The sequence below is a fragment of the Sceloporus occidentalis genome, unplaced genomic scaffold (assembly GCF_023333645.1).
Source record: "Sceloporus occidentalis isolate IW3139 unplaced genomic scaffold, rSceOcc1.0.p SCAF_2, whole genome shotgun sequence".
In the NCBI taxonomy this organism is placed as follows: Eukaryota; Metazoa; Chordata; class Lepidosauria; order Squamata; family Phrynosomatidae; genus Sceloporus; species Sceloporus occidentalis.
In genome coordinates this window covers 264,510,217-264,523,431 of record NW_028316982.1, presented here as the reverse complement: position 1 = coordinate 264,523,431, position 13,215 = coordinate 264,510,217, and the positions used below count along the sequence as shown (strand labels likewise).

At 42.2% G+C, this 13,215-nt stretch overlaps 1 protein-coding gene across 5 annotated transcripts in view; it reads right to left on the bottom strand.

Annotated features, from left to right (window-relative positions):
• RAB30 (RAB30, member RAS oncogene family) overlaps window positions 1-13,215 on the bottom strand; it is a 73,681-nt gene that overhangs the window by 22,242 nt on the left and 38,224 nt on the right. For all 5 annotated transcript variants that reach the window (XM_089512936.1, XM_089512935.1, XM_089512934.1 and 2 more), the window contains one exon: window positions 2,036-2,136. In XM_089512936.1, the coding sequence (XP_089369062.1) occupies window positions 2,036-2,128 (93 nt within the window). In that variant the 5' untranslated portion in view covers window positions 2,129-2,136. The remainder of the gene's footprint in view (window positions 1-2,035; window positions 2,137-13,215) is intronic.

Sequence of the window (13,215 nt, the reverse complement as noted above, 5' to 3'; positions counted from 1 at the left end):
TATGCAGCAACCAGACCTCCAAAATCAGAAACTCAATTTAATTTAACTCAACAAAGAAAACTCAATTTAAATCACATCTATCAAAAGAAGGAAGGAAGAAAGGAAGGACAAAAGCAAAGCAAGGAAATACAGCACCAATCTGTAAAAACAAAAAAAGAAAAACTTCTCCTGTAGCAGCCAGTCATCTGTCAAAGGTCTGACTGCCAGACAGAATAATAATTTCTAATGAGGAATTAACTAGAATGGCTCGAAATGGGTGACACCACCAGCTGGAGGCCATTGATACAGATGAGTTGGCACACTATTGGCAAGTGGCACAGGTCACAACTCATCACCTCCTTTGTTGTGCCTTCACCAATACCACATTATGGAAAACTTAGCTAAGTGTTTTCTTGGCATCATTTATTCAAAAGAGGTTAGCCACTGCCTTCCTTCAAGGTTGGGAGTGTATGACTTACCCAAGGTCACCCAGTGGGTTTTCATGTCTGAGCTGGGATCTGAACCCTTCTCTCCTGGAGTCTTATCCAATACTCAGATCACAACACTGTGTTGCCTCCTTCCTTCAATTTTACAGATGGGGAATGAGGCAGAGAGTGGGCAGCTTACTTGCAGGCACCCATGGGTGGCACTTGGACTCCATCCCAACTGAGCCTCCCATCTCCGATTTCAGAGGGATTCTATGTGATGCTGAGTTGGTGCTTCGCTCTCGGGTGCTGCTTTCACAAAGATAGAAGCCATCTCTATGGCTGGACAATAGCAAGTTGTCCAAGAGTAAACATAAAAACAAAACGAACAAAGCCATATGGCCCTATGTCCCTCCAAGAGTCAATCCATCTATAGCAGTGGTTCCCAATCTGTGGGTTGGGACAATCCTTTCACGGGGGTCACTTAAGACCATTGGAAAACACCTATTTAATTACAGTTATGAAGTAGCAATGAAAATATTTTCATGGTTGGGGGTCACCACAACATAGGGAACTGTATTAAAGGGTCGCAGCATTGGGAAGGTTGGGAACCACTGAGCTATAGTCCGGTCTCCTTATTTTCCTAAAAAATTCTCAATACCCCTACCTAAACTGAAACTTCCAAAATTCTATAAGAAGTTGCAATAGGAATTAAAGTGGAATCATAGTGTCATAATTGTGTAGTGTGAAAGGGCCTCTTGAAAGATGTCACTCAAGCCCTTTAAAATGGGAATATACACACACAAACACAGACAGAGAAATGGAGAATTTGCCTATAATTGGTCACATTAGCTGAAGGGTGGGAGGCATATTGCTTCCAAATGTAGTTGGACTCTAAATCCCAGCCTCTTTTACTGGCTATATTGGCTAAGGCTACTAGGAGCTGCAGTCTGACCACATCTGAAAGACCACATGACTGCCATCCCTGACTAATCTATTCTGATTATGTCTAATCCATGAAAATCTGACACTCATATGAATCGAGAACAAAAAAAGCTTTAATGGGCAAAATGCAGCCACAAATCCACCCAAAACCTGACTCTCTTAAATCATCTATTTTCTAGCACCAAAAAAATGGTTGGGGAAAAAAAGAACAGCAAAATCACATTTGAAATGAGTTAGAGCCTCCTGCACCTTTTATTAAAGCCTCTGGAGTACAATCCATGTTTTCTAAGTGGATATGTACATGGATTTAACTGGTTTGTCCTTTTTTTTCTGCTGTTTTTAAACTTGACAATATGCTTTTATCCTATCTAAATTATTTTGCATTACTGTTTTCATTTGGACTTGTTTTACACTGTTTTTATTATTTTAATTGTATGCCATCTTGAGACCTCACAATAGAGGGTGGGACAGCAATACTTTAATAAAGCAAAAATGAAGTAAATAAAAAAGCTCATTTCTTAAAACTAGAAGTGAACATCCACCTACTAACAGTTTGTTTTTTTAATGTTTTGGTTGACCAAAGTTGCTTTCCTTGATCTAGTGCACAATGCACATCACACCCTGTCTTGTATTCTTTTTTCTTATACATCACAAGCACCTGAGAACTTCTCAGTCTAAAATCTTACCTGAGTGAACCGTCGGACTAAGCACGTCTTCCCAACGCCAGCATTCCCAATCAAAACTATTTTGAAGAGAAAGTCATAATCTTCCATACTCATTTACACAGCTGCAAAGTAAAGCAGAGCAAGAAAAAAAAGGTACATTAAAATGTGTCTTTATACAAAGTGTTTTGTCCAGCCAGCAAAAAAAGCACTCGATTTCTAGTTAAACACCTGAGACTCCACTAATGTTACAGACTCACAAGGAATTGGATTAAGGAGAGAAGTCAGAAACCCCCGTGACATATTTAATCACTCATGGACTTTGCTCCTCCAGGTATTCCAGACAAAGGTTGCTGCAACATTGGCAATTTCTTGTCAAGCACATTAGCCAGAACACTGAATACAGAACATAGGCTGATCTAGCTAGTACTGGCAAGTTCAGTCTATCCAAGATTTCAGGCACTAAATTTTTTGCCAAATGTTCATCTCCATAACAAGTTTTTAGAGAAAAGCCTAGCGGTACACTTAGTACTGACAGCCAGCATTGTGTTGTGGTCTATGACGGGAAACCATAGTTCAAATCTCCACTTGGTTCTGGAAATCCACTGAATGACCTTGGGCAAGTCACACTCTCTCAGTCTTAGAGGAAAGGCAACCCCCCTCTGAATCCATCCTGCCAAGGAAAACCGTGATAGGTTCGCTTTAAGGTCACCATAAGTTGGAAACAGCTAGAAGGCACACAACAACAGCTAGTACTAAGCGGCAATCTAGCTACAGATGTTAAAGTGCTTTTATTCATTGCAACAGCCAACACTCCTAAGGAAAGCCCAAAATGTAGGCATCTTTGTTGATCCACGTAAACAAACAATTTAAGCCCTTTTTATCTCCAACAGGAGCAGGCCTTTTGCAAAGCCAATGGGTCTTTTCTGCCCAAGTCACTGAAAAATACTCACAGCATGATATTGTTGTTCAGAAAATCCATTTACCCCGGGTACTGTGCGCATGGTGCAGTGGTTTGAGAGATGGAATATGACTCTGGATACTAGGGTTTAAATCCCACCTTGGCCATGTAAACCCACTGGGTGACCTTGGGCAAGTCACAGTCTCTCAGCTTCAGAGCATGGCAATGGCAACCCCCCTCTGAAGAAACTGCCAAGAAAACCCCATGATAGGTTGATCTTATGGTTGGCATAAGTCAGAAATGACTTGAAGGCACACAACAGCAAACTGTGAAGATTTCTGCTAAGCTTAGAGGGAACAGGGAAGACTGAGAGAAGTGGTGGATGCTATCACTATCCTTGTTAATTAATAAATTCCTGCTGTTTCAACTATAGCAGCCCTGACTCAATTATCCCATTGGTACTAAAGAAAATATGAGAGACAGCACTGTATAATGGTTTGAGTGTTGGATTAGGTCTCTGGAGACCAGGGTTCAATTTCCTACTCAGCCATGAAAACCCACTGGGTGACCCACTGAGTCACGCTCTCGGCCCCAGAAAACCCTGTGATAGGGTTGCCAAAAGTTGGAAACAACTTGAAAGCACACAGCAACAAATTAAAGAACACATCAACACATAAGACAAATGGGTCTTAGGATGATTTGATAGTTCCTTTGTAGATCCACTCATGAAATGAGGAAAGAATACAAGTGGATATTTTCATTCTTTTTATCCACACTGCAGAAATAATCCAGTTTGACACCACTTTAACTGCCATGGCTCAATGCTATACAACTCTAGGATTTATAAACTCATTGTGGCACCACAGATGGCTAAATGTCTCACAAAACTACAAATACCAGAATTCCATAGCATTGAGCCATGACAGTTAAAGTGGTGTCAAACTAGATTATTTCTGCAGTGCGGATGCAGGCTTTGTCCTCTCACTCGATTCAAAGAAAAAGTGTCAGCCTTACCCAACTATGGCATTTTTTCTCTAGTTAAGAGGTGGGTTTCAACTGTCCTGTGACAATATTGAATTAAAGATGCTGGTTATGTGCAGAACTAGCTATTCAGTCCACATCCATTTGCTTAAGGCATACACCTAAACAAAGCCTCAGCCTGAGGCTCCTGGATTTCATCCAGCATTTTGCTCTCAGTTGCACCTAGCCCACAAGGTGGTTTGGCACACATCCTTTGGTTTTCCCTCTAATAAAAGCAGGAAGTTAATATGATATCTAAGAAAGTAAAAAGAACCCCATACGAATGAAATCAAGAGGTCCATCGCGGCCTCTTACAGCAGATAACAAGACATCTCTGGCAAGATGCAACTGTAAGCAGAACTGAAAAGGTTTATCCTGCTGTTGCCATCCAACAAATCATATTTAGATGTGTACTGCTTATCCGGTCTAAATAGCCTAAAGGTGCCAGATCCTATCTGAGCTTGGAAGCTAAGCAGGGTCAGATGGGTGACCGCCAATGAATACCAGGTGCTGTAGACTATATTTCAGAGGAAAGAACTGGCAAAACTACCTCTGAGCCTTCTTCCTTGGCTAAGAAAACACTATGAAATTCATGAGAGAGCCAGCATGGCATAGTAGTTTTGAGTGTTGGACAATGACTTTGGAGATCATGGGTCAATTCCCAGCTCAGGAATGGAAGCCACTGGGGAACCTTGGGTAAGTCACATGCTCTCAGTCTCAGGGGAAGGCAACAGCAAACCTCCTCTGAATATATTGTCAAGAAAACCCCTTGATAGGGTCATCACAAGTCAGAAATGACTTGAAGGCACACATTCATGGAATCGCCATAAGTCAAAAGATGACTTAAAAGCACATATAAACACACAATTTCTCCCCCTTCCTTCAGCCATACTGGCAAAGAGCCTATCCTCCACACATTTCACAAAACGTCAGAAATATCAAAGCGGACATCCCCATGTCTTGTGGCAGTTGACCTGCACAACTTCATTGTGTAAATTTGTTCTTTACTCTATCCTAACCATCCTGCTACTCCATGTGTCCTTTCACATGATAAAATTACAGCAGTATGGCTCCTCTTTATCCAGCCTACAGTTTCCTGTGTTCTGTCATTTAGGGAGGGGTATCTAAAATTCTCAAACAGTCTACAAATCAAGCTACAAACCATAGGATTCTGTAGTCTGGAGCTACAGCAGTTAAAGTGGCGTCAAACTGCATTTTTCTACAGTGTATTCACCCAATCAGAAGAGATTATTTTTGTCGCTCTATCTAAATCTGTCTTGGGTTTCCACCATTCAGATTTAATCTTATCCACAGCTCAAATCACAACCTTTCTTAACTCCTGACTCATAATCACTTATGCATAGATATCAATGGCTACTAGTGAGGTATCCTCCAGAGTTGGAAATATTCTGCTTGTCAATACCTGAAAACATGGGTTGGCAAGGTGCTATTGCACTCCTGCTTGAAAGACACTTGATTACTGTCTACTTTGAGAAGACATGGGCTCTCAAAGGCAAATGCAGATAACATTCATGGGCAAATCAAATATAGTAAACAAGACTGAATCACTATGGAAGTGGAAGGCCATAGGTGTAGGATGATGTAGCAACATCATGCATGAATTAATCACCTGCAATAAACAAGATGCTATTAGTCAGAGAGGGTAATACCATTAAGGTCCAGGAAAATCCAGACTCTTTGAATCCCCGAGCTCCATCTGGATGACTCCACATGATGTGACCACTAGTTCTGCCATGACTTAATCAACCTTAAGAGCAATTGAATTTTATGGCATTGTTAGTGCTCAAGGCACCTTTATAAGACCTTGGGGAATCTTCTCTGTAAGCAAATAACAAATTTCCTCCCTTACTAGTTAACATTAAGGAATTTCTCTCTCTTCTTCAAAGAACATGAAAAATAATCTTCTCTAATGTTAGATTGGGTGGTCTTTCTCCTGCCCAAACCACCTGAAGAAATAAAGGCATACTCAACATCAATGGACCTCTGGGGGAAATCATCCAGCTCAGAAAATCAGTCTTGCACTGACAAATTCACAGCACATTAATGCCCTACCTATAGAGACTGAAGAACCCACTGCCCAAATAATTTCTTTATTAGAGTATTTTTACCCCACTCTCAGCCAACAAAGGCTCTCAGGCTTCTGAATAGTTAATTTGACAGTCCCCTGCCCTCAGGCTTACAATCTAAATCACACACACACACACACACACACACACACACACACGGGATTGACAATGGGAAAATGGATTAAATCCATCAGATAATGCCTGTTTTTATCTCCCTCCAGGCCAGGGCAGTGGGATGTGGGATGGAGGGACAGCTTTTCATCTGCATCTGGGTTTAGGTATGTTGGAACCATGCCAACAAACATGTGTCCTTCTTGTGGCCCCAAATTTTTCGCTATGTCACTTTTCTTGGTTATCTATCAAGAACCAACTCACAACATTCCCAGTTCTAAAGCTAGCAGAATCAAAAATACTGACGTTAACCTGTTACATAGCCTTGTGCACCTTCGACTCTTCCAGACCAGATATTAGCAGCCAACGCTGCCCGATCTGTGGCAGGGTATGTTTAAAAGAAAAAATGCAAGTGAACAAAACCCATGTTGGGTTAAACATCACTGTCTTAAGGATGTATTATCAATATCATTATTATCATACAATCATAAGAGTTGGAAGAGACCCCAAGGGCGATCAAGTCAGTTGTGCAGGAAGACGCAATGAAGGCACTCCTGACAGATGGCCATTCAGCCTCTGTTTAAAGACTTCCAAAGAAGGAGCCTCCACAACACTCTGAAGGGAGTGTGTTCCACTGTTGAACAGCTCACTGTCTGGAAGTTCCTCCTAATGTTAGGTGAAATCTCTTTTCCTGTAGCTTGAATCCATTGCTCCATGTCCTAGTCTCTGGAGAAGCAGAATATACGCTTGATCCCTCTTCAATATGTTGTTGTTCTTGTTGTTGTTGTATGCCTTCAAGTCCTTTCTGACTTATGACGACCCTAAGGTCATGGGGTTTTCTTGACAAAAATTGTTCAGTGGAGGTTGACCATTACCTTCCCTTGAAGCTGACAGCATGTGACTTGCCCAAGGTCCCCCAGTAGATTTCATTGCTGAACTGGGGATCGAACTCTGGTCTAGAGAGTCATAATTCAACATACAATCCGCTATGCCACACACTTTCTACTACTATTTCTGTCACCCCTTAACCTTCTGCAAGCTAAACCTAACCAGCTCCTTAAGCTGCTCCTCATAGGACATGGTTTCCAAACCTTTCACCATTCTGGTCACCCCCTCCTCTAATTATTATCTTTATTTATATAATTCCCACTTAACTGCCATTGCTCCATCCTACAGAATTGTAGGACTTACAGTTACAGTGAGGCACTACAACTCTCTGGCAGAGAATTGTACTTACCATACCTACAACTCTGAGGATGAGCAGTTAAAGTGGAATCAAAGTGCTACAGTTGTTAATGTGGACTTTAGTCTTTAGATTACAATCGAAACAGCAGTTGAAGACATGGTTCATCTGTATTGCACACCAATCTTCCTTTTTGTCTGGAGGGTTATGAGTCATATAGCCTTGTCTGGAAGGGGATGGATTTTTGCTGTAGGCCTGTTTTCTGCTTTTTATAGCAATACTTGCAATCTCAATGGGAGCATACATTATCTTCAAAGTATGTATATACAGATGATGTTGCATTCCACAAGGGCATGAAGAAGACATGGCTGAAGATAGGCTTCAAGTCATCATAATTCACCAGAGCTCTCCCAACACATGTGCATTTAAACCCTACAAAACACACATCCTCTTCCAATGTTACAGTTTTCCCATAGCAAAACATCTGGGCAAATGCACCCAAAGCAACTGTCTTGTAAAGCATAGGTGTTTGTTCAGTCCCCAAATTTCTCTCTTCATCCTCCCCTCTAGCCTGCCCCCCTCCCCCGCATGACTACATGCCCTGCAGTGTTTCAGGGAAAGAGATAAGGAAGAACCTCTGTCCCTGTTTGAGCAAATACAAAAGGAGGTGAAGAGTTGTGCTGATGGAGGAAAAATACTAGGAAGGAAAAAAAATATTGGCAAGCAAGAGCTAACATCCTTGAAGCTCAAGGCAGAGAAGCGAAACACATTTTGGAAAGGGGAGAACAAGAGAGAAATGTGCTCCTCTCCAGAGCCTAAATATTTATTGGAATCAATCTGGTTGCCTGAGATGCATTTCTTGCTCCTGGAATGTGGTACATGGCCTGTTAAAAATGTTCATAAAACACTAGAGAAATCCTAATGCCACCAAGGTTTCCAGAGTGTGGTATGGTTGGTGGTTGTGTCCCTTCAAATCATTTCCGATTTATGGTGACCCTCAGGCAAACCTATAATGGGTTTTTCTTGGCAGGATTTGTTCAGAGGGGTTTTGCCATTGCCTTTCTCTGAGGCTGAGAGCATGTGACGTGCCCAAGGTCAACCCAGTGATTTTCATGGCTGAGCGGGGAATCGAACCCTGATCTCCAGGGTCATAGTCCAGCACTCAAACCACTACACTATGCTGGCCAGGACAAATAGCAAACCAAAGGGATTTTGATCCAGGCACAATATCAATGGCAAGGCTTGCAACAGCTTGCAACTGTGGCTGGCATCTTCAGAGGGGGTGGCATGGAAATGTGCATAGTATATATACCTGTGGGACCCTTGGATGGAAGGAAGTGGTTTGCATGTTAATAGTGGAATTAGTTTGTATGTTGTACTGTGCTGAATGGCAATGACTGGACATGAGTTCTGGAGATATGTGAGAGGGATTTGTGTCTATTTAATTGGTAATCCATTGTCTGCGGGGGGAACCCCCCACAAACACCTGGACAACTTCAATAGGAAAGAAGAAACGCTGAAAGTAAACGAAGTTCGGCTACCAGTCCTGAAAAACATAAAAACCAAGACTCAACACATGCAGATGAACACCACCCAGGGTCAGGGGCCTTCCCCATAGATAATGGATTATTAATTAAATAGACACAAATCCCTCGCATATCCCCCACAACTCACCTCCAAGCATTGTACAACACACAAACTAACTGCACCATTAACATACAAACCACTTCGTCCCATCCAAGGGTCCCACAGGTATATATACACAACACACTTCCATTCCAACCCCCTCTGGAGATGCCAGCCACAGTTGCAAGCGAAACATCAGAAATAAATTCTTCCAGAACATGGCCACATAGCCTGCAAAACACACAGAAAACTATTGCGCAGAATCTTTCTATTTATGTATACAATGATGATATCTACAGTTCATCCAGTTGTAGTATCAGGCTTTGCTTAGACTTGAGTTTTCTTTGTGAAGCTGGGCTAGTAGAATCTCAGCTGGGTAGAAGAGCTTCTCACAATCTTGAATTCTGCCGCTATGCTGGACTCCCAGCTTTAGAGGATACCAGGCTGGGATGGTTTCTGCTTTCTTCTGCCTTCCTCATCTGTGTTTATTTCTGGAATAATACCACTGGCCACTCTCTTACTCAGTACCACTCTCTTACTCAGAGCCCAGCCTTGCCATTGATATTGTGCCTGGATCAAAATCCCTTGGATGCCAGCCATGACAGCTTTCGACTTTATATTCTGCCCAGTGTTAGTGGGTACCAGGAAAACACATGCTGAATCACATACTCTTCACCCCAATACTATGGGCATGTGTGTGTGTAGGTTTCTGTACTCACTGAGCTCTCTCTCTCTCTCTCTCTCTCTCTCTCTCTCTTTCTCTGTGTGTGTGTGTCTGTGTGTGTGTGTGTATGGTGTGCATTTAAGTCATTTCTGACTTACGAGAAACCCTATCATTGGCGTTTCTAGGCAAGATTTGTTCAGAAGGGGTTTGCCACTGCCTTCCTCTGAGGCTGAGAGCATGTGCAGAGCATTAAAACCCCACCAACTAACCAACGGAATCAGGCTGAATTTCCCGCAAACCTCTCCGATTTCTTCAGCTTATCTTTACAGTAGAGAGCTAGTATGGTATAGTGGTTTCAGCACTTTGAAATCTGGAAACAAGGGTTTGAATCCTCGCTCAACCATAGAAACCCACTGAGTGACCTCCGGCAACTCACACTCTCAGTTTCTGAGGGTGGCCTAAGCAAAACCACCTCTGAACAAATCTTGAAAAGAAAACTCAATTATAGGTTCGTCTTAAGTTGTAACTGACTTGTAGTCACAAAACAACAACAATCTTTATAGTCATAAGGGCCAGCAACATACTCTCTCAGTTTTGACAGAAAACACACACAATATGGCTTGTCAAATATTAAATTCAGGAAGGGAACCTGGAACTGTTTTTAAGAGAGCAGTTCAACATTGACAGGTCGGTTGTTATTAGTTTTGCCTATAGTACTTACTGGTACTGGCAGAGAGATAGCAAATTATGTTTGCATTCTCTTATCAAACATCTTGAAATATGAAGATTCTTGCAAGCACAAAGTATACTTAGAAGTGCCCTCCATGTGTTCACTTATCCTAATCCCAAATATGTGCACGCAAAATAGATTGCAGGCAGCCACCATCATTTCTAGGAGCACTCAGTGACAATTGCTGTGTTAATATTTCTTACTGCCTGATCATTTATTACCCTTCTGATTTTTGAGACAACTCAATAACAGAGAAGGTTGAGTGGTCGATATTAGCCAGATCAGATATTAGCTCAGTCCCCTTGCCTAATCTTAGGGAAGGCTCAAACCCCATTAATCACACTCTCTCAGCCTCAGAGGATGGCAACGGCACATGCTCTCTGAAGAAACTTGCCAAGAAAACCCTGTGATAGGGTTGCCTTAGGGTTGCCATAAGTCAGAAATGACTTGAAGACACACAACAACAAACAACCTCCACTGTTCCTGGATCCCTGAAAAGCAAGGGGAGGCAACTATGGCAAGTCCAGGAGCCACTTTTGTACTGAGGGACTCTCTGGGAGCCACAGAGGCTGCCACTAAATAAGTAAGTAAAAAAGTGCACTTCTGATTGTCAAAAATGGGGGGGGGGGGGGGTTTATATCAAACCATACAAAGTCAAAGGCTTTCATGGCCGGCATCCATAGTTTGTTGTGAGTTTTTTGGGCTACGTGGCCATGTTCTAGAAGAGTTTATTCCTGATGTTTCACCAGCATCTGTGGCTGGCATCTTCAGGAATAAATTCTTCTCGAACATGGCCACACAGCCTGAAAAAAACCACAAAATAAAACCCATACAAAGAGGCCTTGCAAACTATTTAGAAGATGAAATTATGCACTTGGGGGCTTCCAAAAGTAGTAATAGCACCACCATTTCATCTCCTTTTTGGCCAGAAAGACACTGAGCTAGAGATTCTGGAGTAGTCAAGGACCACAAAAAGATCCTTGAAGGCTACATGTGGCCCCAGAGTCACATTTTTCTATCCGGATTATAAAGATTCTCATGTCACTCTCGTACTTTCCAACATCTCTTGGATGAAAATCAGGACTCATGGGGCCAAGCAACATCACAGCATGTTCAAGATTACATAGGTTTATTAATGAGCAAGAACACACTATCTAGAAGAAGCTGTAGCAGTTTGCCTTTGCCTGAGCCTACTGGGAAGGGAAAGATTCTGCCTGCTGCTCTCCTCTCCTCTTTGCTGAGTTAAACATTTGAACTTTGAAGTCAGTTTGCAGCAATTTGAAGTAAGCTGAGGACAAAAGGGGGAAAAGGGAAAAGGACAGAAATATTAAGACATTTTAAAATCAGCTAAAAAGTGGAATGACAGAGGATTAATCAAGAGTAGTCCTTTCAAATCAGGACAGTTGGAGGGTATGCTCCAGAGTATCATTATGAAGCTATTTCTTCTTGTGTCCACCCAGAAATGAGTGCTGTCAGAAAATTCAACATTTGGCTACATCAGCTGTTGATGGACCACAAAGAGTGTGTGCTTCATTCCCTTTCTACGTCACCCCTCCCCATAGTTCAGGAGCCTACAGCATCATCAAAAGACTTGTGTTGAAATGTTTCCCCCATGATTTGGACAGACTTTCCCCGGGACACTCAATTTTAGACAATAAAGAGAGTGTTTCTTTTTTACACCCTAGGCATGTACAGGGAATGAATCAATGCTGCATCCCTGCCAGATTGCACGGCAGTAGAGAATATCTGCCCAGGAACAGCAGTGCAGAGGAGGAGTTGAGAGCAGCCAGCCTGTCGGTCAGCCAAAACATGCACAGTGGAGAAAATCCAATGCCAAAGAGTGTTTCCGTTCTGCACTCCGAGGAAAGACAGAACTTTCCTAGTATAATACAGCCTAAATGCTAATTGGAACACTCTGTGTGTTTCTGAAGGAAAGCAGTAGAAATAATGATGTGTTTCTCCTGAAGAACAGAACTTTCTCTGCCTACAAATCAACCATAGTGGTAGCATTCAAAGATACAGTTGTGTTAGTCTGTAGAATCAGAAATGTAGAGAGATCTTGTAGCACCTCTGAGACTAACAGAAAGAAAGAAGTTGGCAGCTTTCCACTCCACCAAATGCATCTGAGGAAGTAGACTTAAGTCTATGAAATCTCATGTTGCCAATTTCTTTATTTCAGTTAGTCTCAAAGGTGCATCAACAAAAGGTGTCCTTTTAGAGATGTGTCAGCCCGGGGGGGGGGGGGGACTGGAAAAATTTAGAAACAAAACATTTCCCCCTGTTTTTCCCCCTGAATCATGCTAAAATAAATCATTCCATGATTTATCTTCTTCCTTTTTTGAATGTTTTTCCTTTTTTCTGTTTTTTTTATCCAAGCCTTCACATTTCTCCCTTTGATTAATGAAGCCCATTGTGTTTAATGGGACTTGAGCATCAACAGATTTTGGTATCCACGGAGGGGAGTGGTGTTGGGTAAGGCAGATACCTAGGGCCCACTGTATTGTAATGAGCAGCTTTCATGACCAAAGCAGCCATAAAAATGAAATATGCTAACTACTTGTCCTACTTGATATCTGTCTTTTACCTGGTAGCCTCACTTGCCTTTTGACCCAGCAGGGTTATCTGCCACCACTGGGAAACATGTGGCTGTAGCAGGCAACCTCAAAAGAGATGGCCAGAGATGGAGTTAAAAGCAAGAGAGACAGAAGGAAAGAAAGCAAACTGACTACACTGCCATACCTTTTAATATTTCACTGATGAAAACAGACATATGTAGCCAAGCAATATCAGAGTATGGTCAAAATGGCAAAAAGTATTAAGGGAGAAGAATGCACAAGCTGAGAGAGGCTGCAGCCGTTTGCTTTAGCCAGGGAAGGCGAGGC